The sequence below is a fragment of the Rissa tridactyla genome, chromosome 1 (assembly GCF_028500815.1).
Source record: "Rissa tridactyla isolate bRisTri1 chromosome 1, bRisTri1.patW.cur.20221130, whole genome shotgun sequence".
NCBI lineage: Eukaryota > Metazoa > Chordata > Aves > Charadriiformes > Laridae > Rissa > Rissa tridactyla.
In genome coordinates this window covers 134,868,459-134,895,733 of record NC_071466.1, presented here as the reverse complement: position 1 = coordinate 134,895,733, position 27,275 = coordinate 134,868,459, and the positions used below count along the sequence as shown (strand labels likewise).

Genomic DNA, 27,275 nt, shown 5'->3' with positions numbered 1-27,275 from the left:
GGGCTCGGGGGCAGCCCCGGGGGCGGTGGTTGGGGCGGGAGCGGTGGGGCAGGCCTGCGGGGCGGTAGGGGGGGCGGCCCGGCCCGCCCTAGCCCGCCCCGGCGGCCGGCACCGCCCCCGCCGCGGGAGCCCCGGCGAATCAGCGGGGCGCTGTCAGGGCGTCAGCGCCGGCGGCTCCGCGCGGCCGGCCCCGAGCGCGTCCCTTATCGCAGACAGGCACCGGGGGCCGGGGATCGCATCATTATCATGGGCACTGTTTGCTTTTCGCGGCGCTGCTGTTTGCTTTTCGCTCTCGCCTGGGCCGGCAGGTTGGCGGGAGGCAGCGGGGGCGCAGGTAAGAGTGGGGCTCCGCCACCGTGCCGCCTTCCCCAGGCTCGGGCGGCGCGGAGCCGTGGCCCCGGGGGGAAACCGTGTTTGTCCGCTCTCCTCTCCCTGGTGTAAGGTGTTGAGGGGGAGGTCACTTCTTGCTGATAGTACTGCCGGGGGTGTTGGAAGTTGTGGTGGGGAGGTGTTTTCTCGCGTGTTTGACACTGCCGGAGCCCAGGGACGTCTGGAGGGAGAGACTGGGAAGAAAAAGTTACTTTCATTAAGTGCCTACGAGATAAATCTGTGCTAAACCCTAGAGACTCCGCAGGGGAAGCGTTGGCTGTTATATCTTCATAGGTTTTTGCCTGTCTGCGCGTTAACCCAAAGACCTGCTGTTTCTTAACAGCCGCGCTTCTATCTGTTTAATAGCAGTAATGATATTAAGTCTTTGCTCCGGTGTTTAAAAAAAAAAAAACAACCCAACCCCATCTGCCTAGTAATGTTGTAAGCCCAAAGTAATTTCTTAAAGATGTGTATGCAGTCTCTGAAGTTGTGCTAGAAATCCTTTAAGGTGAAGGGGGGAGGGGAGGGGGGACGGAAAAAAATCTCTTTTCTTCAGATACAAGAGTTTAAATGCAACAATGTGAACGAAGTCAGTGTAGAAGTTCTTAAAGTCCAAGAAATGCAATGTGAGATGTGGAGCAGAGCAAGGGGCTCATATTTGGTTTTGCCCTTTCATTTGACTCATTGGCATTCACGCCTGACTCCCAGGCATCCTCTGGTTGCTGTGAAATGTCCCCCTTGGCTCAATGCAGTTTGAATTTTTGACGGCACTATAAAGAGTCCAGCCGTCACTTTTGCTGATCTTGATGGGAGATGGGTGCTGGTTTAATGAGTCAAAAATATGAACCAAAGCATTTAAAAACAAAAAAAAAGCAAAAAACCAACAAACCCAACATCCAATCTTCTTTTCTTTCTGTGCTTGACTGGATCTCTGTCTGATCTGGGCAGCACCCTCGGACCCCTTAAGCGAATTCACGTAAATCATAGCTAGATCTGAACCTTCTCAGCGGTTAAAATAAATGAATGGACAAGAAAGAAGGAAACAGACCACAGCAGCCCCGCGCTTCTCCAGAAAATACAGCGCTCTGCGTTTGGGAAGGGGAAAGCGTTCCCCTCTTTCTTTGAAAAAAAAAAAAAACAAAAAAAACCACAATACCGAGTTCAGGCAATTCTCCTGCTGGGATCCCTGAGTTGCCCCGCGGGGCCGTCTTGGTCCGCACCTCTCGGAGAAGTTCTCTGCGCCATGCCAGGATATCTGATTATTTTCCCCTCTCTAAATAGCCCCCTCCTGCTCCCGGTGACTTTGAAGGATCCGTGTGTTATCAGTGGGGATGGCTGAGTGAGCACTTCTGAAACAATTAGCGTTAGGATTTCAGGCTAACAATAAAACTGTTTTCACTTTAGTGCACCTTTTTTGAGGATCTGTTAATCTAATTGGCATGAAACCAACCGCACATGTCTCTCGCTGGATGCCCCCCCTTCCTCCCTCCCTCCCCAACAACCCTCTCTCCTAAATACTTCCTAAAAATCAAGGGGGGGGGGTGTTTGTGCTCCGGGCAGCACTGCCGGTTGTTACCCGGCTGCTAACCCGCCCCCCCCAGGCAGTGCGCTCCCCGCTTGCCCCCCTCCCCGCCCCCCCGCGGCAGTCCCAGATGTGGCTGTGGCGTGAAATGGTGAGGAAATCCCTGCAAGGTGCGGTATTGACACCGCGGCGGCTGACAGCGGCCCGGCCTGGCGCGGCCGGTCCCCCCGAGGCAGCGCCGGTCTCCGGTGGTGATACCGCCCCTCCGCAGCCTCTCGCACAGGGCGCTGCGAGTGGGGGGGTGGCCGGGGACCGTCTGTGGGGAGCGCGGAGGGGGCAAGGCAGGTTAGGCAGGGCTTTAGATATTCCCGTGTTAGCAGCACACCCCATCCCTGAATAGGTCGGAGCTTTTTTTTTTTCTTCTTCTTCTATGTTCACTTCATTAACATTCCCACGACTACCAAATCTCGACTCTCTCTCATCCTCCTCCCTCCCCCATCCTCTTTAAATCCGGGGGGAGAAAACGGATGCCCGTCACTGAAATGTTTGTAAAGGCTTCCTAGGCTGAAAACAAGAAAAGAGGTCTGGGTCCCCCCTTTCAGGGTCCGGCTCACCAGTGAGGCACCCGCCCGGGCAGGGGCCGGGAAGACTGCTGGGACTTTTTCCTTCGAAGTGAGTTTTAGTCCATGTAGATGATGTTATTGCAGGTTGCTTTGCTCCGTGCTAGCTTACCGCGTTTCATATGGTCTTCCATTTATTTATTATTTTTTGCCTCTTAATAAAAAGGATTAATGTGGTTTTGCTGTTCAAATATTTCTTTTTCTCATTCCCCCGCCAGCATAGTTTATTTACACTAGGGTCTATCTTTCTAAATTAAGAAGATCTCTTTGCTAGAACATGCAAATGGGCTTTTTCCCCCCCTCATCTTACAGATCATTTAAACACTCTCTTGTTTTACTAAGATGTGGATCTCCAGTACCAGACCTATATAAGCCGGCGCTAATTACTAGTATGTCTAATGATTTCCTAATGCAGAAACGTGGGACCGAGTCCCTCTAGCTTGGTGGAGCACTGCTTATAAATGACTTAAGGAGAATAACACGTTGGTTTGTTCTAGTTATTTAACTTTAGATGTTCCCATTTCCAGGATGACAGTGGGAAGGCAGGCAAGCAAACAGCTTCTTCAAGGGTTTTCTGTGTCTCAGGTCTCCCTTCTTATCTGTCCCCTTGGGGTTCGTTCTGTGCTTCCAGATGTTGACGAGTGCGCAGAAGCTACGGATGACTGTCACATCGATGCAATTTGCCAAAACACGCCGAAATCCTACAAATGCATCTGTAAGCCAGGCTATAAAGGCGAAGGGAAACAATGTGAAGGTAAGGACAGCTCGGCTCCTCTCCTGTCTCTCCTCCCCTCCCTTCTCTTATTTGTTTGCTCTTTAAAAGCTTTTGTAAATAGCTGAATTCCTGAAACGATTAATGCAGATTTACAGCTGCTTAACCTCAAATCTCGGTGTTTATTGGCAAGCATCCCCCTGCTGCTTTTGCTAATTGTCCGGCATCACAAATATCGTGTCCGCCAGCCTGCTTCTAAAAATAAAAACAAAATTAAAAAATAAAAGTAAAAAAAAAAAAAGCGGGGGGCCGTGCCCCACCGAGGCTGCTGCCGGGTCAGCACCGACGAGGGCTCGAAGCGCCGCGCCGAGCACGTGGGCCCGCCCCGCCGGGGCGCGGCTGGGCCGGGGACCCGTCTGTGTCTGTCTCCCGGCAGAGAGCGGGCGGGGACGGCGGGCCGCCGGGAGGAGCCGGGGCTGCCGTGCCTGGGGGTGGCCGTCCCTCCCGGCTGCCGGCGCCCGGGGAGGCCTCATGCCTTCTCCCGCAGCCGGGCAGCCCGCGGGGCTACGGGGAGCCTGGGCCGCCTCCCTCGGCCCCCGCCCGGCCTTGCGGCCCCCCCGGCCTGGCCCGGTGCGGCGGTGCGGGCTCTCCTGGTCCCTGTCCTCGGGTCCCTCTGAGGCCCAGGGAAGCTTGCACCTTCCGCCTGGCTAACAGTCATTTACCATCATCCTTCTCACGCATCCTCCCCGGGCTAGTTACAGTGGGTGTTTTTCTGTATCAGCTCAAACAAGACACTGGAGCTTGCCTCTCTTTGATACTATGCATTTACCATGAGCATGTATTTTTAGTTTGTGGAACACTGTTTTAAAAGGAACTATTTCAGATTATTGTACTTACACAAACTTTAAAAAGTTGTTTTACTTCTGTATGTCCTTACATCAGTCCTTGCAATTGAAAAAGACCTAGCATGTTTTTATTAGACACTGCGTACACTCATATTTTAGATTTTATGAACTCCATCATGTCTATTGAACCTCAGCAGAGAGAGTGTTCCCTGGTGAAAAGAACGAATATTGTAATCACAGCAGAATGCTGTACAAATAAGAGATGCAGGATAATTGGGGTTTTTTTCCTACTTGTAGATGCTTAGCAGCTATAAAAATTCTCCTTCCAAGTCCCTCTCTATGGCAGACTGAAACTTTTTCAAAAGGTATATGACCAGTCCATTAAAAAGATTAAAGACCTAGAAATGACTTTGCTGAAGTCTACAAAAATTTGAAACCACATATTATTCTCCATGGACTTCCAAAGTGTTTGTTCAAGTGCCCTCATAAAGCATTTTTGTGGTTGTCATATTTTTCTGTCTTGGACTTAAATTGACAGAGACAAATTTCTGCTGTCCACCTCTTGGTGCTCTAGCATCTCTGAGTTGCTGTTCATTTGGAAGCCAGATTTTCTTTCTTGCAAATAGAATAATCCTTCACCACTTCTTCCTCTATTCATTCCTTCCAGGGAAAGAGCTCTGTGCAGAGAAAATGCAAGGCCACAGCTGTGGGGCATTCTCAGAGTTGGTCCTCCTTGTTGTATTGGTTTTCCACATCAAACGTTTACTAAGCTTTAACTGCTCATATTTTAGCTGTTGAGCTCTGCTTAATGGTAGACCTGGCTGATACTCATGCTTATTTAATATACATATTTCTCTTTGCCTGACTTACCTTGTCTCAGTAAAAAAGAGAGCTCAGTAAGTAGTAAAAAATCAGATGTCTCTGTGGAATGATGTATAGAATCATGGAATTTCTGTGGCTGATGTCAAACTCATATCTAATGGATTTAGTGTCTGTCAAGCTTGATAAGTAAAGCAGTCTGGGGCTGACTGCAACACATTCTGCATGAATGTTAATTGTTCAGCATTAGTCAGGTAAATGAATGTCAGGTGCCTAAACCAGGTATTACTATACGTGATATATGATTTTTTTTTTTTACAATGTTACACTAACAGTTCTAAAGATATTGCATCAGCTCTGTATCTTAAATTTGTAATTAATACCGAAATTTGGGATAAGCGGAAAGCTTGAAATATTTTTTGATGCTTCCTTTCTGGAGCTTATTTTAGATTACTTACGTAGTACCTCTTAATTTGATCCCAAAGTACTTTGAAACTTTGTTACTGAAGTTACATACCTTCAGTGGCAGGCAGATATCATGTCTTTTTTATGAGTGAGTAATCTCAAAACTATAGAGGTGAAGGAATGGTCATACAAGTCAGTGGCAGACGTAAGTTCTGTCTCAGGTCTGCTGTTCACAGAGAGTGGGTTTATTTTGCATCCTGAGGTCAAGTATTCAAAACCTACAGAAATGAACAGTCTAACAGTATTGATTGATATTTAATATTCTGTCACAAGGCAACACCAGTAATCAGCCATTAAAATTTTTCTTTTAAGATAAAAGTGACTGTGCTTGTAATAACAAAGATGAAATACACCAAATGGTTTTTGTTGTGCTAAAACCAAAGCTGAGTCATTAAACAATTCTGAGTCTTTACAACTAGCTTTTCTAAATAAGCTTTTTGATCACTGAAATAGTTACCTATGAGAAAAGGATGTCTTTTGTACAGATAATGTGCCTCTTCAATTTTGTAGAAATCCATCTATATTGCTTCACATCTAAAGGACATTTGTTATAGCATAACTATCTCCATCATAGTGCAGGCTCTCATATACAGCTATATTTTACTAAACAAGCAGAATCGCAATTTATATAGTGCAGTGATCTTAAAGAAATTATAATATATGATCACATTTATTCTAATAAATTATAGTAAGCTGACAGTTTATGTTATATTGAGGCATTACAATTAATTTAGAAAGGTATGCATGTTAATTTACTTTAAACGTCAGTCAAATATTGCTTTCATTCACTTAAAATCCATTTTTAGAGAAAGGGGTAGAGTATGGGAGCTAACATGATTTGGATGATTAAGTTTTATAAAAGCAATGGAGCACATATTTGTACAAATATGTCCAGTATGTGAATAGGTATTTGTGTACTCTTGCATATTTATTTATGTTTTTTTATTTAAAAAAATAGTTTAAAAAAATGGGATCTTTAGCCTAATGCAGTAAATGCGGAGCCCAGGCCCTTGTGCAGGATTTTGTGCATATTTTGCTGCTCTGACCTAAAGGGTGGGGAGAAATACGTAAGACAGAAACATTCCTTTGAGGACCTGTGGAGAGCTCTAGCAGAAATTATACTGAAATGAAACATTTTCTTGACAGTTTGTTAAATTCCTTTAACAGGGAATTTGTTTCTGAACTTTGCTTTTCTCCCAAAATGTCTTTTGGATTGTGTTTCTCCAGAGTGATTGAGGATTATTTATCAGTTCGCAGATCTACCCTACCTTTTTTCTTCTTTTTTTCTGGGTAGCCTTCTTGCTTGATCTAGCTGACCTGTTTCTTTCCACAGAGCACAGTTGTTTCTCCAGACAGAAGAGTTGCTCCTTCTTCCTGTGTCCTGGCTCCTGCTTCCCCCTGTAGATTTCAGTTTACCTTTTTTTTTTCCCAACCAGCTATATGTCAAGCCATATGGTCAGCATTACCATGATGATATTTCCCCATGTCCCATAGTATATCAATATCCTCTGACCACAAATTCTTCAGCTGGCGTTTTCATAGGACAGAATAATGTGTCCAACCCAGGTAATCTCTAAAAAAATACTGCTTTCAAGTGCCCATTTCTATTCATTGATAACTGATTCAGTTCCCCTGGCAGACCTACTGTTACCTAGGAAATCTTCCCTGTTGTGCTTTTAGTCAGTATCTCAAATGCAGTGGCCTGCACTCATCTGCAAGCACACTCTTTTATGCTCCCTAGGTCTTTGTCCTTACCTTCTCTACATTGACTTTTGGTCTCCCCACAGGTTAGTATCTCAATAAAATTGTTAGCTGGAAAGTTGTGTCAAAGCAATGGAAATTCCAGAGGGTTCAAAAGGATTCTAAGTCCTAAGGTTCCTTAGGCCTTGACAGGGCCTCCTTTGTCCCTGATGCCAATGTTGTGTTTGCTGTTTTAGGGTTCTCTGTCACTGCACGGTTTATGAAGGGGTTTGCCTCTCAAACCTATTTAATTTTTTTTTGCCCATGCTGCTTCTCAGGCTATTCCAAACCCTCACACCATTAATGGTTAAAATACTCTGTATAATTTTTGGTTGATGTTTATCTCTGCCCATTTTATATACAGTTAGTATGTTAACTTTCTTCTCTATTTTAACCATTTTTTTTTCCCTCAGACTACTGTTTATCCCCAGTGTGACTGTGGTTTCAGTGAGTTGCTCTAGCTGTAGTGTCTGTTTCTTTTGGATGATATGTTACGTGTAGGACTCTTTCTCTACAGTATGTAGAAGATGTGTTTGGGTGGATGTGATTGTTTCCTTAAGACATGTTCACTGGGATCTGTTGCTTCTGGGTTGCAAAACTCTGCTCTGAGCTTTCCCATATTGAGTAAGATTTCCCTCTTGGTGCTTTTTTTCTGGTGTCTTTCATAGTATTTGCATAACCGTTCTTCAGTTCTTTTAATAATTGGTCTCATACACTTGTTGTCATGTTACTTGAACTCTTTGTACAGAAGAGAAATGCTCACAACTTTCACCTGTACTTTTTTTATGATTCTTTTATTCCTGCTGTGAAGCATCATAATGTTGTCGATGAACTTGCTGAGGGCAACATACATGTACCATGGCAAAATATCTTGATAGCGTGTGCCCTGAGAGGGTGATTTTCTGTCTCTGTTCGAAAACGGCGCTGTATCAGCAGCAGTTCTGCTTGACTGCTAGTTGAGTTGGCCTGTGCAGTTCTGGTGATGTAAGGTTGTCATATGCTGATGTACTTGCAGTCCTTTTCCTGATGTAAGTAATCATTCCAGGTAAACAGGCAGGTGGTCATGGTAACCTGCAAAGAGGGCTGTTATTCTTGATTACCCCAGTGATAGCACCTCACTGGGTTTAAGCTTGATACAATCTCAAAATAATATGAACCATTCCTGCCTCAATCACAGGTATACTCAGCCCCACAGTAGGTTATATTCTGCATATGTCCATTTGGAAACACAGACTGATCGTCCTTTCTGAACCCCAGTGCTCATCTAAGGACTGCTTAGCTGAAGGGAGCTTCTGGAAAATGTACAGCCCAACAATCTAGCAAGGCACCTCCTAATCTGGGGCTGATGTGCTGCTCATCGTGATTTCTGCAATAGTTCCTAACATTTGTCTGCGTACAGTGGATGGAAGTAGTCAATATGGTATCTGGAAAAATACTTGCATTGATATACCTAGATTTTGTTATTTCCATTGATATTCTGTGACATCTGGCTTTGTCTCTGACACAATCTCCTGCTACAGACAGAAAAGCACAGAGTACCATTCAGATAATCTCTAAATTGTTAACTAAAAACCCTTTTCTGAACTAGGATTTCTGATTTTGTGGAAACAATAGGATAGTGAATTTCTTACTTTGGCAAATGTTTGAGACTCTTGGGTCTATCCCATGCAATTATGTCCTCATGCTGCAGGTGCAATAATGTCCCTAAGTCAAAATTTAAACTACTCGTGGTTTTTGCAGCAATACACTGAAATTTAAAATGATAGCTCATTGCATTTACAATGAATCAGAAACAGTATAGATAAACTACTCGTTATCATCTTCAGTAATATTGTGGGTATGAGGCCAAGATTCTTCTTATACCTGTTTGTTAGATCTTTTTTAAAGGATTGTAAACAAATCTTAGCAGTTGGAAAAACATCTAGAAAATTTATCTCCTTATCACTCTCATTTGAATAATGATTGTTTCTCCAGGCTTGACTTAATATTCTTCTTACAATTTTAATCTTTTTCACCTGTTCTATCTTTCTTTTTCTGAAGAAGCTGGTCTCACTCATTGGATTTTAGTTTTACTTTAGTCATTCAAATATCTGCTGTGTTCTTCTCATGCACTTCAAAAATGAAGCCAAATATTGTGACAAAGCTGCTCTGAATCAATCAACCTGGAAACAGCATAGGACATTTCAGAGTTCTCATTTCCCAGCTCCTGGTCCAGTATCTCGCACTGAAGCCTCCTCTGGTCTGCAGTGATAAGTGATAAGTAAGTAAAGGGCTTCTGGATGTCTTTTAAATGGAACAGTGATCCCATTTCTTTAAAAGCTCCACGGTGTCCCGTTAATCCACTCTCAGCAATTCTTTCTTAAGTGGAGCATCTTTATCAGTGATGTTGTGTGAGAGTGTTGGGTGTCCTTTGGCTTCCGAAACTTGGGCATCGTGGTGCGTGCGCAACTCTAGTGGGTTCAGGCTTGTGCACTCTGTCTCTCCGCTGAATAACAGTGATGCCACTGAACAAGGGAGCTTAAGTAACTTCTTCCTGATTGATGATTCTTCTAATTGCAATAGAAGGTGAATTCATTCCCTCAAGGAAGGGTCATCCTCTGGGATCTTGCAAATATTGACTCATTTCAGGCTGAATATTATCGCTATATCCATAGTCTTACTGTTGTTGCTTGCAAGAAGGTGCTCTGGGAAGTTGGTTTGGTCAAATCCACTAATAGTATCTACTAATAATATCCCACTACGTATCTGTCAGAGGAACAAAGGATTTTCTGAATAGTCCTGTGCTGGTGTGTTGAGTTATGCCACTCCCCCGCCCCCCCCCCCCCCCAAAAGCACCACAAATATATATACCCTTTGTCTGCCTGTTCTGAAAATCTGCAGGAGGATGGAATATGAACATTTTTCCTAAATACTCTTTCATCCTTTGTTCCTATCATTCTAATTTTGTTATTTTCTGTGTAACCATTTTGTGACTTGATCTCAGTTTAGTGCTTGAGGCTTTGACACTGATCTAATTACTTTTGAATTGGTTGTCCAGTAGTCTTGGTGTCTGTAGTGAATATTAGGTACTGAAGCTGCTGTGCTTTCTAGTTTTACAGTTACAATACCTTAACAGATGGCATTAATGTCGTGTGTTTGAACTTCATGTCACCCTTCCACAATGGCTGTGTTCTGGATGGGATCTGTTGCTATAAATCTGTGATGCTGGTTTTGTCCTGTTGGCTTCCTCTGAGCACAGAGGAAGAGATACTCTGCCACCTCCCAGTTTTGTGGTGATTTTTATTTAAGGGTCAAATTTTCCTTCCCAGTTTTATTCATGGGAATTATAGCTTTACACTGCGTGAGCCGTTGTGCTGATTTCACTGAAAGCAGCTTACATTTGATACATGATTCCCAGCTTGCCAGTTTTCTGAATTACTTCAGGGAATGGAGTTTCTTAGGGGATGGAGAAGAAGTAGCAAGCAAGAAAAAACTCCTGAGAACATTCTGTTGTAAACCATAATTTTATTACAGCTTAAGTGAATTATCGGCTTAAGATAACTTTTTCTTTTCTCCTTCACGCTTCTTCTGTTCCTTGAATAAGGCTTTTGTTTTAGCCAGGATTGAGCCTTGCATTAATTAATTAATTAATTTCAGATTGCTTTATTTTTCTGACTTTGTTCAGCACTTTATCCAATAAAACCACAATAACCCTCAGTTGGGATGACATGACACATTTAACTGCTCGCAGTGTCATCAGTCCCCATGTGTCACACACCCTATTGTTTCCTTCTCTCCCTTTTCCTCCTTACCCTGCCCTACCTTCTCAGAGCTGCTTTCTGGCAGCCCATAATGCTGCTTCAGTGAACAGCTCCCCCGGTGGTCCAGTTTGGAAATCTTCCATTTTTACTTAGAAAAAGAACATTTGCTCCAGCTTCTTCCCCCCCACCCCGAAGTTCTTCTTGGATACAAGTATCGCTATATTTTGCATAAACAAATACCGTGCAGCTAGAAATATGGCCTCATTCTTCAGCAGTATTACATGTAATTCTCAATTTGGAAAAAATATGTTTTTTTCCAAGGACACTTCTCTAAATAGTTGATAAGCTCCCTGTCTGCTGGATGGTCCACGGGTGCTCTGGGAGCTTATAAATATATATAAAATTTCATCAGTCTCAACAGTTCCTAAGCTGCAGAACCCAGGGTGGCCTCCTGTGGTGATGTAAACTTGGTATTTAGAAGGAACTTCTCCTTTCCCCCAAATACACAGTGTAAATTATCTGCCAGGAAAATTATAATAAAATGAAAAAGCATAAATAGAATGTACTAAGCTCAATAAGTAAGAGTCTGTCCTTTTGTCTTCATTCTTTATACATCTGCCAGACACTGCACGGTTTTCCTTGTTTTCCCACCTGTCACCTTTACTTCTGGTGCAGTCCCCTTTCCTTGCAGTCTTCATTATGTTGTCTTGTGTATTCTGTTACTCATCTGTCTCTTAACCTTGTAATTTCCCTACTGCAAATCCTACTTCTCTTTCTTTTGTCCTCTCCTAGTATATTTTCACCTGCTACTTTTTTATTTTATTCAGTTTTCCTTCCCTTGTCCTCTCTCTCAGTGGCTTATTGTGGTTATAGCAGTATTATTCTAAGAGCCAGTGTCCCACAGCAAGACCTCTGGAACCGGAAAGCTGGTAGCTGCAAGACCCCTTATTGATCCTTTCCCCTGAGGTCTGTTTTCAAGTCAGAACTGTTCCCACCAGCTCTGTTTTCTCTTTTTCTTCCTTTTTCTGCACCTCTTTCCTGGCCCCCCCCACCAGCTCAGAGTTCACCTGTGCATCAGCACATTCCCTGCTCTTCCCACCGCCGCAGACCCATGGCTCCTTGCTCAGGTGGCTGGCTGGAAAGACATCTTTGCGTGGCTGTTTGCCATCATTTTTCAGCTCCCATTTGATTATGGGACTGTCTTTCTGTGTGTCCATCGCACTACCAAAATACACGTTCTTTGTTCTGAGGCTGAACGTAAGCTGATGCGTGACGTGGTCGGGGAGTCTCTGGTTGGATGATGCCAGAGGAGTTGGGGAATGTGACCTTTTGCTACTTCCCTAACCCTTGCCCACATAAACTCCAGCAATGTGGCTTTTGTCTTCTGTGCATTTGAGCCAGGTAGCATCCACTCTGATGCTGTTAGGACACTGTTGAGGTAACGGGAATTGTGGGTGGTGTATACAGTCTCTGTACCTGTGGAAGAGGATGGAGCCATTGTGTTGTGAAACTACAGCCTAAGGCTGAAAAAACACCAACCAAGAAGGACATTTTGGAAACTGTAGCTACCTAAATTTCAGCAGATGCTTGCTGACCTGGTGAATTTATTTGATTGGGATTTTTTTTTTTTAGGGATTTTTTAAATGTCTGATTTTTGTTCAGTGAATTTTCAGCTGCAATTTGGCCAGCTTTTTCTGTCCCAAGAAATCTGCTGAAAGGTAACTCCCCACCTCCTTACAGGAAACAAAATCTGAGAGCATTAAATCTATTTGAATAATTGGGGGAGATTTTTTTAAACATAGTAAAGCAGTGAATTTTCCATATAATTGCTTTAGAAAAAAGCCAACTTTCTGGGTATTTTTCTTTGTTTGCTTTAGTATGTATGTATTTGTTTTAAATTTTAGCTGAAAGAAAGACCTACTTTAAAGCAGATTCCTTGCATGAAAAAATCTAGCCCTTACATAAATGTTTGGCCGAATTATAAGAAAATGAAGATGGGGTCTGACAGCCCCTCTTGAAATTTCAGGACTTTTCTACACATTTTAAGGTGCTCAGCAAAAGGAATACACTTACATTACAGTTTGAAGAGTTGTTTTGTTCAAATGCCTTGAGTCATCAGAGTACTTGAGCATGTGCTTAATCTTAAGAAGCTGTTACCCTTTAAAGTAATTCTGTTTAAGTGCTTTACTAAATTGAAGATATTGTCTCACTCTGCTTCGCAGTGCTCCATCTCTGGAGCTGTAGAAGATCACAGTTTTTCTTTCAGTGACCAAGGAATAGAAAAAAAAAATCTGGATCATTTAATAAGCTGGTGTAAGACCTTCATCTTGCAGGTGCTTTAGACCTGAACTTAGCGTAACACATGAGCAGTTTGGTGCTGTAGGCCCCATAGATAACGTATCAAATTAAAGAAAATACTTTCACAACTATTGATGATGTTTTACAGTACAGCCACCAAAGACAGAATCAGAAATATTAAATAGATGAAATGACCGTTAGATCGTTCTGATCCCTATAATCAATTTGTTAAGCAGATGAGCTGTTATCTCAGAGAATAAAAAAGCCAATTTTCATTTACTCTCTCAGTTTAAGATTGCTAAACTCTGCATACCATTGTTCCCATGCCTTAGTCTGCATGAACCATTGTCAGTCCTTATGTTTAATAAGGCATTGTGCTCACAGAACATCAAAAATTTAACTGGGGGAAAAAAAAAGTAATGCATAATACTGATTTGGTTGTTATTAATGTTACTGGTGGAGGGAGGGTATTGCTGCAAAATGTGCTTCAGAAACCAGAGAATGGGAACCTCTGCAGGAGCTGTTATTCGTTGGACATATTGTTGCTGAAAATACTACAGGATGTAACTGCTGCACATTCTAGTTCTTGCTATTGTCAGAGGGAAATTGCACTGAAGTGCATTTGTCCTTATTATCTGGAAGCAGAGGCTACATTCAAAACTTTCAAGCAAGTTGTCTCCCTGTTACAGTGAAAAAGTGGTCGAAGTAAGTGGGTATTTACTTTGCTGAATGGGAAGCGTAGGTAATGCATATCTAAATCTTTTGGCAGCACGTATGTGAGAGGAATTTGATACCTGACTTCGTATCTCTAGAGATGTTAGTGTCTTTACTGAGTCGAGTTGTGCCTTTATTCTTTTTGCACTTTTTTGTTTGCTAAACTTTCTTGGAAAGGGATTGCATCAAAACTGTGACTTGGAGACATGTCCATATTGTTATCTAACTACAGAGCACCAAAGTCTAACTTTATTTAGAATTTTCAGTTTTTCTGGTGTATTCCAACCTGTATAAAGAGGAATATAATCAAAGTTCCTCTTTCCATATCCCTTCCCCCCATGCGCTGCTTTTCTCTTAAACCAGCCCAATTACTGCTTGCACAGTGGTGCAGTTCATCTGATCCTTGATACTAGTCTCGGTATACGACACACAGGAAAGGCAGGTGCTCTGAATTGATTGCTTCTGCTTCTGACTTGTGATGGGATTTTCCCAAGGGCTCTCATAGTGGCTTTGTCTGTGTGGGCACACTGGGGAAAGAGTCTCGCTTGGCCGGCGTTGCAGACTGACCCAAAGCCATGGGACTTCTTCACGAGGGAGGCTAACTGTGAACTATTTGGCTACTAGAGGGCAGACACAAGTGGAACCCTGTGGCTTTTGCTTGGCTTGAATTCCTAGAAAAGCGAATTTACCTCTGTTCAGACTGGAGTGTGTAGACGTATTCAGAGTGCAAGGAAGAAATGAGGGAAGGAGGGCTGCCAGAATTACTCTGACCTGTGACTGTTTTGACTTGTAAGAGTGAGCCAGGGAACGAGTATAAGGCAGGAACAGACAACCTCAGCCTGTTTTCCTGAAATAAAAACCTGAAGACTAAAATGGTTTAGTTGGGTCTGGTCTGTTTCATTAAGTATAGACTGTTTCACTATGAGAAGACGGAAGCTGCTTATTCTGTATACAGTTTAACATCTAAGGAGATTATGGCTTCAGAATGGAAGAACTTTTCTATTACAGTTCTCTCAAAAGCATTAACAATGAAAACAACTCCCTCAAACTGTTGTTTATAGTATGATTAACTGTTCCAGTTGACTAGGAAACAACTCTTTTTATGACATGTATAAAATCGAAGGTGTTACTTAATTTTTATGTTAACAGTCACTTCTAAACATATATAATAATTATTTATCTTCTTTATGCTTCTGACACTTTACATCCTTTCACTGTTTCTGTTTTGAAATCTTTTAAAATTTTTTTTTCTCGCAGGAAGTGTGAGACCTGCATTATAGAAAAATAAATCAATTGACTGCATCACATGTGGTCTTATGAGGCAAAACCCAAAAGCTTTAGCGTTTGTTCTGAATTGGGAATACACACAAATCTAATCAGGATAGCAGCAGCAATTGCGTCCATTTTCTAGAATAGCTTATTGATGTAATGTACTTTCACTTAATACAAAAGTTTCCAATGCACATTTCTGAGTGCTTTCACTGGACTTTGTTGCACAAAGTGAGTGCATATGCATACATGAATACCTGTATGTGCCCACATTACTTCAGAAAACATTTATTATAGTATATCGTTATAGTATATTTAAGCATCCTGAGGTATTCCATCTTGTAAATTTGCATGTTAGCCTGTATCTGAGTACAGCAGTTACTAGAATACATTCCTGTACTGCTTATCCTGAAAGGCTTTTAGTCATTGCCATTAATATTGATGTTATGATTAGGCACTGGTGGTAATTTTAGGTGTTTTTAAGACAATTATTTTGGTGATCTGTACGTAAGGTAACAGCCTACTCTGCAATGGGAAGACAATATCCTGAGTAGGATTACATGATATAATTGCCTGAGTTACCAGGAGGCTGGACTGAAGGGATGGAGGCCTGAAAGGGATGCTTTCTGGAAGGACTAGTATATTTCTGTTAATGTTGCAATTCATTGAGGAACGCCTTAGTGTTTGTAATTGTGAAGCCTCCTGAACGATCCTGTTTGCACACAGCATATTCTGTAGGTCTTGTGTTTAATAAAGAGGACAACCTGGTGTCTTGATCACGTTATGTGATTTATGTTGGCAAGATTTGTGTGCTCGCTGGGAGTCCTGAAGGGTCCAGAAAATGTATGAGAGGTTTGCCATTTGTGTATGAGTGTTTCAGAGGGCTCTGATGGGTGAGGGCTGGGCAGGGGTATGTGTGGGTGTGTGTCATGCTTTCAGAAATACAGGTCTCAAGCTTGCTCAGCTGATTTTGCTTGAACTTGCTAAAATAACTTGATCTTAAAGATGAGACCCAGCATGAAGAATTTCAGTCTTTGAAGACGCTGTGAAAATGGGAAGTGGAAGGTGAGGTGGGAATGTGGTTTATGTAAGTCATACAAATCATACTTTTACCTTTACTTGTCAGAAGTACAGACACACAACATATGTGCTTAAGGCCATTATGCCAAGTATGAACACAACTGTCAAAAGGGGGAAATATGCTACTGGGAAGTTTACTACATATTTTTATTACTAAACTATATGAAAATAAGTAAGAAAAGCCAAAATAGGAGCAAACTATATACTGTATTTATAAAATTACAGAATTCATATTTTGTATTTTGTTTTTTAAATTATGGATGGTAAACTGTAACATACAAACATATAACAATGTTATGTTCCACTGAAAATCTAGTTTACCAATGGATTCTTCTTTAATAAACTTCATGATCAACAAGGAAGTATAAAACTTAAGGGAAATATATGTCTTCTGGTCTGAATTAGTCACTGACATGGCCTTTTCTATTATAGTATTTGAAGCAGGGGAGAGTGCTTTAAATGCTTCAACCCATTTAACCTTAATTGCTCAGCTTTAATAGACATTTGCTAACTGAAGGAACCAAATTATAGCTTGAATTAGGCCTTACTAATCTTAATTAAAAGCTCTACTTTATAATCGGAAACAGCCTATGGTTAAAACAGTAAGCCTTTCTTAAATGGCTTATTTTAAAATGCTAAGGCCCTTTTGATAATAATTGTTTAGACTGAATATGGGTAACCATTATTCTCCTTATATTGCACTTAATTAAAAATATCTCCTCCATGTGGTTTTGTGCCTTCTGCTGGCTGTAAAATTGTTTGACTGGTGGGGGGTGGGATTGCTTCACTTTTCCTGAGGTAATTTGAAAACGTGTTGCTGCCCTTTGTTTTAAAAGTTTTCTGGGGTCACAAGTTACAAAATTAACATGTGAATTAATACAAATATTAGCTTCCTGCATTTCTCTGTCCTTAAGTGAACGCTTGTCAGTCACTTCAATTAATTGGTGTACTAGACATATAATTACAACCGTTAATAATACATCCTATAATTCATTTAGTGTAACGTTTAAATTGTGCTCAGACAGTTGATTATGGGCTTCACATTGCACTCCTTCCTGAGACCTATCTTCCAGTAAAAATAAAGTCTGTTATATTGGGAGGGAGGCCGTGTCTCTATCTATTGAGCATTTGGTATACTGGTAAAGTTTCTATTCATTTCAGGGGTATCTGAAGAGGATAAAGGGTGGATTTCATCTGTGGATGAAAATGGATCTTGGCAGTACAGATCAGTACACTTAAGGGGTTTGCTTTGCTTTCCCTTTGTAGTTGATGGAGAGAAATAGGAATTTCCTTAATGCAGTTCACCTTGCATTAATGGAGACAAAAATAGGTCAGATAAATCACGTCCTGAAATAACAGTCTCTTTCTAACACAGATGTGGACATCTACAATGTAGGCATGTAAAGTTGGATGAGGTGTATCTGGGCCAAAGAGCCTGCAGCTGTGAGATTCAGAGTCCATTGAAATTAATGGGAAATGTTCTGTACTTAATTGTGCTTTGAAATTGAACCAGGACAGGGGATTTTTAAGCTGCAATATTATCATTTGATCATTATGAAATTCATCCTTCCAGTTCCAGGTTTACATTTTTTATTCTTTAATTTAAAATAGATCCTCACGTCTCCAGCACAGGCATATAGTTTAAAAAAAAAACAAAACAAAACAAACAACAACAAACCCCGACAGCTTATTTTAGGAAAAAGGTGATTGTTTTAATTGTATTTTCTTAGAACTCAGCCTGAAGATTTTTCGTGGCACATCCTACTCAGAAAGCACTGCTAGACTGTGTGATCATACCTTTGTTTAAATTGCATTGCTTTTAATTCCAGTAGCTGAGTTATCTGCTTGCATAAGCTAAACTTATCATTAAGAGTCTTTTACGCTAAGCCTGCTAGACCTTTATGATGTGGACTTAGAAATAACTCCTAAGAAAAGTCACTTGTGCCAGTTATGGAGATGGACAGACCTTCTTGAATGTCAGTCTTGTTTGCTTAGTTATCAGGTCTTTGGAATACCCCTTAAGCGTTTTTTAGAATTTCTCCTTATTGTCCAGTTTGTTGTATGGTGCTGATGGAGTATACAAAGATTGTTAAATTATGCCCATTACAGGAAGGTAAAATCGTGGCTTTTTACAGCAAGTTCAAAGAACAGTGGTCCCTACCCATGCCACATACCTAAGTGTATTTATCTTTTCACATCAAAAGTGTGTAAGCTGGCCAGACCAAGTCTGACTAAAGATCTGTCTAGCTTGATGTGCAGTCTCTGGCAGCAGCCAGTAGTGGATGCTTAGGGTAGATTATAAAGAACTGGGTATGGAAGAACACAGCTAGAGATTTAGAGACTTCTCAAGCCAGAAGTTTCATTCAAATCACTGTGTTTAATGGCATCTTCAGAATAGAAAAGGAAAATGATTATATTTGCTTCTACAAGTTTTCTGCAAAACTCACAGCTGGTAGATAGGTGATTAGCCGTGCTCAGTATACTGGAAAAGAATTGTATAGGAACAGGTATTCATATGCACCTTTTTTCGGCCTCCTGTCTACTATTGTTTACCATGAGTGTCACATCATGTTTCTCTATATGGCCAAATCCTACAAAACCAAATATTAATTTTTCAGTTGGCAACTAATAACATCTTCAAAATGACTGGCTTTTCCACTTTTCTGAAAATGTGACTTCGTTAAGGAGAGTCTCAAGTCAGTTGTGAAAAATGAATAGGTACACTGAAAAGCTTGATCTACCGTTAGATGGTTACATGGTTAAACCAGGTGCCACGGATAAGAGCCCATAACCCTATTATTTCATTTTGAGCCTTTTACTAAGTGTGAAGTCCTGAATTAATCATGGGTGAGCTAACTAGCCAGGGCTTGGTGCCTTGTTTTCAATGGATAGCTAAGGATGTTGTAGTGTGTTCTCCCCTGGACTTCCTTTTATATATCTCAGAAACACTAAGAATGTACACCAGATATAGCCTTAAAAGAAGGATTGTTCTAGAAAGATGGGAAGGAGAAGCATGGGGAATTTGTCAAGAACATTTCAAAAAGTGACTTCTCCAGTTTTTAGTTTTATATTGGATGTACTGTCCAATTTAAAAGGAAAAAAAACACAAAAAACCCAAAAAACAACAAAACCTGTTTATTGGATTAGTCTTTAGTCAAGAGATTGCTGCATTTTGCTTGTCTGTGCCTAATAAAATAGCATTGCTGTAAAAGGCATCTCATGATAAATCATCTAAATTAGAGTATTTGGAATAACTCTACAGGACTAAACACATATTTATATAAACTTACCCACTTTTATCCCTGTACTATTGGGGAGGAGGGCAGTACAATTAGACTGCCTGTCTTTCTATGGTGCATTCTATCAAATGCATATTATTACTTGAATACTGCACAGAAGTTGTAGGCATTCTTTTGTTCTTTCTACCTAACAACCTCCCCAACATAACAAACAAATATCATTACATAAAATTACAAAAGGAAAATTTCCAGGCTATGACTATGAGCTCTCTTCAATTTTCAGCAAATGCCCGTTACTGTTTCCATATCTCCAGTTTCGTTCTTTTTTCACTGAATAGCATTAACGGTGCTGGAAGCTGTGTGTGCTTTCTAGTACAGGATATTTGAACACTGGAGCAGAAATGTCTAATTTCTTGGCAAAGCTAGTTGATTGCATCTGTTTGGTTTATCTCTCTTTCTTGTCCAAGTATCACATGTGAGCACAGCTTACAATTGAAAATATTTGATGATTCACAGGTCAGCAATGATGTTTTTCATGTTTGAATTTTAAATTTCATCCTTACTGCTGTTTCTGGATTTTCCTCACTATGAAATAGGTGTTTGTACAGCCTGCCCTGGCCTCATCTAACCCTCACCCCTGCATGCCAGGCAAAGGGGAGTGTGTGACTTCAATAGTTCCTGTTCAGAGAGTCCCTTCTTTTGCTTACTTTTCTACTGGCCAAAGAGTCCAGGCAACGTTTTGAAGAGTCTGTAAAGAGTAATGATGGAAAAGCTGATGGGTTCAATGCTGGTGTTCACTATCTGTACATCTTTGTCTCTGCTGGGCAATTGTTACACTTCCAAAGGTCAAAACCCAAAACCTTCTTACCGCTGGTTTTCAGATTGTCTCTATTACTATTTGTTTCTGGTGATAAATAGAGCTCTGGCACACAAGACCAATTTCTATGTGTGGCTTTTTAAAAGAATAAGGAAAGCCTACATCACAACTAATGAACTCCCTTTGTAAATAAAAGTTTAGAATTGTCAAGATGTATCAGTAGGGCAGGGTTCTCTGTTTCAGGAATAAAAAGCTTGAATCCAAAAACGACATTAATGTAATATTTGTTTGACAATAAAACCCTTTTGCATTGATCTACTACAACAGCATCTAGGGCTTCTTGTTGCTACTGGCCAGGGCCATGCTTTCAAAAAATGGAAAATGTTCAGTCTCTATACCCAAACAAAATTACATGGCAAGTACCTTGTGGAGACAGAATTGTTGTTAAGAAGCCGAGAGCCTGTGCCAGAATTCGGAGTTCTGCAGCAAAATTGCTAAATGTGTTGGCATCTTGAAAATAATTTCACATTTCATGATTGTATGGTTCCCAAATCCACTGACTTCCGATTGAGATAGCTCTTAGAGCTGTGAACTGTTTCAGACAGTGCTTTGCATGCACTCACATTTAGGGTGTTATTTTATTATAACAGGTTTAATAAGGTTTAACTGACTGAAAGTTGAGATTCTGAAACATAATTTTGTGTCAAGTTGAACTTGTCATTATGGAAACATAATGTGACTTGATCACCTTGAACTCTCGCATAACAAAATCTGTAGCCTAGTAACTTTTTTACCATCTATACAGTGCATAAAACTGAAGAGCGCTGGACAAAAATGAGTTAGAGCATTTTGTAAGCCTATGTCAGATTTTAAAAGATTTATTGTAACTCTTTGATCTAATTTCTATTCAATTTAGTCTTCTCAGATCTCTTTGAAGCAAATGTATCAAGCTCATAAAGGAGACATTTCTCTTAAATGTAGGGTCGTCTCAACTAGTTTTACTCAATTTGTTTCCAAAAGATCCCTGAGCCCTGCAAGGGACTCAAAGAAAAATGAATACTTACCACTCTCCTGAAAATATAAATTATATACAGTGCACAACACCATAGAAAAGAGAAGAAAAATATGAAATCCCCAGTACCATCTCCTGGATAAAAAAAAGTGGACTGTAAAATGATTGATATTGGTATTAGTATATTACTCTTGCCAAGGTTACTCTGGAGTCCTAAATACCACAAGGCATGAGGGACTTTTATTTAGTTCAGCTTTAATGAATGATCCATACCCTTATTTTTCAGTAGATTCTATCTGTGTTATAGAACCATCGTGTGGACCTTCCTAGTCCAGATAAACACATCTGTAGTTGGAAAAACTATGTATGGCAAAAATAAACATAATGATTCTGAAACAAAGAAGGATTGATCTATGCTTTGATCGTCCAAGTTATCCTTCAGTCAGCTGCAGTTTAATAGGTGAGGAGTTACAGTCATCATACTTGTGACGAACTTAGCGTGGCAGTCATAGAATCACAGAATAGTTTGGGTTGGAAGGGACCTTTAAAGGTTGTGTAGTCCAAATCCCTGCAATGAGCAGGGACATCTTCAACTAGATCAGTTTGCTCAGAGCTCCGTCCAACCTGACCTTGAATAGAGATGATCTTTACAAATATAAAATAACACAAGTGAAGAAAATTTATTTAAGTCCGAAGATAATGTGGGGGTAAGAATCCATGTATATATACTGTCTATTAATAAACTTAAGAAATAATAAATTTATTCCAGAACAGCCTTGCCAGAGAGTACTGGGAATTTACTGAATTTTCACCTATAGTATGATAAATATATAAGTGTCTTCTATCATGTCCTTACAGGCTGCTCTCTGCTGTTCTCTGCAAACCAAAATGCTGGGAGGCCTTCACTTCATAAAGGATGCTGTTGGGGAACTGTATGAATTTGTCTGCATTTGGGGAACAGGTGACAGAATAATAGGCAGAGTTGATTTGTCTGCTTTCATAACTATTAGTTCCAGCATTGTCAGGGGACACAAATCCATGGATCCCGTGTGTATCATGTTTAGAAGTAGCCACAAGACTTCAGTAAATGTTGAAATGAAAGGCAGCCCTGAACAGGTCATTTGAGTATGTGCCGTGGTTCTCTGATGGCAGTGCACAACAGTGCACATAATACAGAGTTCCTCTGCTCATAGATAAATTAGTTGTATGGTACTCTCATGGGAGTTTTTGTAGGCTGATAAAATTAATGTCTGATATGTGTCCCATACAAAGTAGGGAGTCTGAACAAGTAATACAGGATGACAGGAAGCCCTATGTTTTACAAATCCTACATGATATAAATTATATTTCCCGAGTTGTTAACTAGCAGAGCAGAGCAGTTCTCAGCCAGGAGTCTGCAGTAGCCCAAGGGCTACTGCTAAAGCACACATGGAACAAATAGTTTGAAAAGGTAAGCTGGCTGTCTTAAGATGTAAATTTCCTATACCAGGATTTGCACCTCTGCTGGAAAACACAACATTCCTCATATCCAAGAATGTTGAAAACCACTGCTATATAGCTTCTCATACTGCTTGTGGCCTTAGTTGTCCCAGCCTGAAACCAAAGTAGTGTCAATCTGCCAGGGACTAAAGAAGCACGTACTGTATGATATCAAGAAATCTTCCATTTTACAGTATGTGACCTGCCACTGACTTGTTCTGAAATGAGCAAGAAGGAATAGCCATCTTCTGTTCTTCCTCATGAGGGGCCATAGAAAATAAGTTAACGTTCATCCACTGACAGGTAATATGGAAATTTATTTCAGAATTGGAGTTTGGGATTGTTTCCTTTTGTCAATGGACAGAAATTTAAAAATGAAATGCAAAAGAAGATTGGAGGTATGGAATCTGAGAATGAGAGAGATGTCTACAGGGGTTGGAAAAAAAATGGTGAATGATGTCTGTATCAATCAGCTAGTTTCACTGTTTTAAACCTCTCCCTCAAAGTCTTTAGGTGCATATTTCAATTTAAAGATCTAGGAATAACCTCCTGCCATGACTTACTGAAACAATAATCATTAGGATTCATGCACACCAGTTGTGGCACTAAGGCGCACAAAAATATTCTCCCATTAGATCTCCAAGAACTTGCAAGGTTAGATGTGGAATCAAACATTTCCCATTATATTAAAAGAGGGAATTGTGGTGGAAATGGCTGTGATTTAGAAGTGGTGGGAAAAATGCTGTCAAATGTCATGTTTCACATTCATAACAGCTTGTGAACAGGAAGTCTCTCTGCTTGAGCTTGTCGGGCATGGCAGCTACTAAATAAAGACAGACTCTAAAACTGTTATGTGCTCTGCAGGTATCCATCTTTATTTGGGTATCTCACTTGCAGTTCAAAGAACTTGTAGCCAATCTGTTTAAATATCAATTAAGAAAAATGTCAAACCGCAACAAACTCTAATCAAGGGCTCAAGATGCGTAATGCAGGATAGCAATAATTTTGGTTTTATCTAGAAAAATACTGTATTAACCATGAATGGAGCTGGAATGATCCCAGGTAAGTTTCCATTGTCCTAGTTAAGATGGAGAATGGCACACAGGGATAATAACTCAGATATAGGAATAGAAAATATATTTTTCCTAGGGAAAGAACTCTGCTTAATTATTTTTTTCCATAAATGACTGTAGCTGTCCAAATGTTTTAGACCCCCAAAAGGTACTCTAGGTAACAAATGTTATATAAACCTAATGTTAATGTAGTAGGAAGTCTTGTCAGTTAAACAGTCAAGAACTCTATAAGGTCCTAAATGAAGAGTGTTCCATGTCCATTCCTGCTCCTGGACTGTTATATATGACACCATAAAGAGTATTTAGGTGGCTGGAAAACTGCACCAAGTGCATGCAGAATCTCAACTTTCCGTTTCTGTGTTCCTTTTAATTTTTTTTAAAGTAATTTTTATGCCCTTGTACTTCAGTGATAACTTCCCATTGGCAAAGTACATGTACACTGAAACACTAATACCTGCCTCGAACCACAGGCATCCTGAAAGAATGAATCAAAGGGGCAGATTCTTTTTCTTTTGTTTGTTGTCAGTTTGGTTGGCATATCAATGTCCAACCATCAGAAATGTTCTTCTAACTCTCTGAACTAGGAGTTTAAGCAAGGAGGGAGATGTGCAGGAAAGAGAACAGAGACAGGAAAGAGGAAGGGAAGGGGAATTTAAGAAAAATATAAGGAAGGGAGTCTCCAGAGACCATATTTCATATCAATGAACGAAGAACGTGATAGTCATGCACAAAAAATGTAAAATACAATCATTTGGCTACTGCAGAAAGTTTGGATTTTCACAATCTATTGCCTTGTTTCATTTAACAATATGTGAGCTGAATCAAATGAATTCTGCTTACAGCATGGGGTGCTTGACACTCTCTAGCCTCTAGAGTCTTTAAATGTGACTCTTTAATTCTCCCTTTGTATGATAAAAAATATGTGAAGATCATTAACTAAAACTTGAAAAATAACAAGTGCTAAACACACCTACTTTTTCTACAGCTGATAAACTCAGAAGTTCATGTACTCCATTGCCTCCTTAGAGAAGGACTTGTGTGTCTGAAGGCTTGCTGGTTTTTCCCGAGCAGTGAAGGTGGTTCCTTTAAGGCCATCCTTACTCTGTGCCACTTGACAATTTGATTTAGGCTTGCTGTGATCAGTGTAATAATAGGGAACAAATTCAGAAACAAGACAAAATAAGGATCTGCAATAGGTGTCTCTGTGCTTTCTCTAAAATTAGGAGATAATTGTGGTCAGAGAAAAACATATTAAACAAATAGAAAGTAAAACCGTCCCATCCTACAGCCAGTAATAAATGGGCTGATGTCTCATCTGCCCTCCAAGTGCATCCTAAATGTTTTTAGGCAAGATAGTTCTAAGTATCAAGCTGTTGATACTTTAGAAATATATGCTGTTCAACCAGCTGGACATATCTCTACATAGTTTGGTTTGTATTTGTACTCCCTCCCCACCCCCACCCCCCCCTACCCCCGCCTTTTTTCGGACAAGTACTTTAACAAGATAGCATGATGAACTTTAACAAGCATGATGAACTTTGTGCTCAGCCATCATAGAAGAAAAGGAAACAAATAAAACTGCTACAGAGTACTTGATATTTTCTGGAAACTATGAAATGGCTTCCAGAAAAACACCCCAACAATACCACAGATTGCATCCAAATCATCTCCACTAAGTTGGCATGGCATTTTCATTTTATTGCTGTTTTAGTACTGGGAAATAGGGGTTTGTGACATTTTTGAAAGAAGTTGTAAAATTGAGTATTTTTTTTCTTTGTGGATGCACTAATAGGAAAAACATTGGAGGGGCAGTACCAATAGTGGAAAGGCTCTTGAGGGATTAACACTGAAAAAACATCGTGATAAACAACCTATTGTACCTGTTCTTTTTCCTTTCTCCACTGAGAAACATCAGGCTGCTTTTTCTGATTTTAGCCTGTTCCTAACTTGCTCACCCTTGACCTTGCCTCTCAAGAGTAGTTCTAATGGCTATCAAATTTTACAGTTTTCTTGGGCACAAGCATCTTGAAAATATCATGACAACTTGAAAGCCATAAAAACTGCACTGTGTGTTCCTCTGATTCATTAGATCGTAACATTTCCAAGGTCACAGCATCTAAAGAATAAAGATGTTACTTTATTTTTTGACTCATAAATGTTATCTTGGGAAGAACCAGATGTAACAAATGATAGATTTAAATTTGATTTCTTTTATAGAAAAAGTGACTTACGAAGCTTTTCATGGGAAGCGGTTTTCAGAAATGGACTTCACTATGAGATGAAGGTCAAGGTTTTGTTTGGAATAGAAGAAAAGTGAACGAATCTTGATGTGTCAGTATTTTCTTCTTAAAATTTGGACTTGGAGTAGATGCCGAATTTTGCTATCACAAAATTCACAGAGGGAACTGGTATTTCAGCAGGTCAGGTTGAGTGGAATTGCTGACATTTTCCCGGCTGATTCTTCATGCATCTAGCTATGTCACCTCTTGCAAATTTTAAGAGTAGACCTGAGCGGACTTCAAATAACTTTGAACATGTGGAAATGTGCTGATGCTAAACTCCTCTTGAGAATCTAATAATTTTAGTATTCTTGCTCAGGTTGAATGCTTTCCAGAGAGCTGAACTGCTCACAAATTTGGCCTGCACTTAACCAAAACCGTCTTTAACCTGTGCATGAGCTTGTTTTCTGGCCTTGAGATCTGGAGCTGGTTCCCTTCTTCAGTAGGGTGCAACTTGATATAAGAAATACAAATACCTTACATCCAGGTTACCCAGTGCCTGTGTGTAACTGCTGAAAGCATACTAAATGTAGAATCTGCCAAAGACACAGTGTGTGTATATAAATATTCCCATGTAGGTTTTCTTTATTTTAATGGCTTTTACAGTCCCCAAATCCAGTCATTAAAAAGAATAAGATGCTGATCTGATTATGATCCAGGACTTGAACGTTTTTGTATTCTTGTCAGTGTGCATGTTACTTCATTTCTGCCTGTTTCCTTAAAAGTAAAGTAACAGTGACGATGCTACACTGCTGCTTGTTGTGAATTGGAAGCAGGGACAAGAAATTTAAGTGATGATCCCATCTTGTGTATCTCTTTACTGTGAGTCCCAGGGAAGTCTTCCTGGCTTCATGAAGCCAGTGGCAAAAACACCTTTTGACTTTTGCAGGACTGGGGTTTCACCTCAGGGCATTTCACCTTGGTATTACACGGTCACTTCTTTCCCAAGCATCCAAGATTAAGGTTGCATAAAACTGCAGTGATGAAGACAGTGCTGTTTGTACTGTAGCTCTATTTTTAATTGTGTAGGGTTTGGAACCTAGGGTGGGGCTTTTCTCCTGTATTTTTCTGTGGAAATGAGGATGCTGCATTAGTCCCAGGAGGAACCAGTGACCAAAACTCAGTAAAAAAATTTGAAAGCTTTTAAGAGAGAAGCCATTAAAGTGCAAAATATTAACACATG

At 40.4% G+C, this 27,275-nt stretch overlaps 1 protein-coding gene across 7 annotated transcripts in view; it reads left to right on the top strand.

Moving 5' to 3' along the window:
- Positions 1–203: 203 nt before the first annotated feature.
- The window catches only part of SCUBE1 (signal peptide, CUB domain and EGF like domain containing 1), a 217,922-nt gene continuing 190,850 nt past the window's right edge, over positions 204–27,275 (top strand). For all 7 annotated transcript variants that reach the window (XM_054185747.1, XM_054185738.1, XM_054185731.1 and 4 more), the window contains exons 1-2: positions 204–334; positions 3,143–3,265. In XM_054185747.1, the coding sequence (XP_054041722.1) occupies positions 247–334; positions 3,143–3,265 (211 nt within the window). In that variant the 5' untranslated portion in view covers positions 204–246. The remainder of the gene's footprint in view (positions 335–3,142; positions 3,266–27,275) is intronic.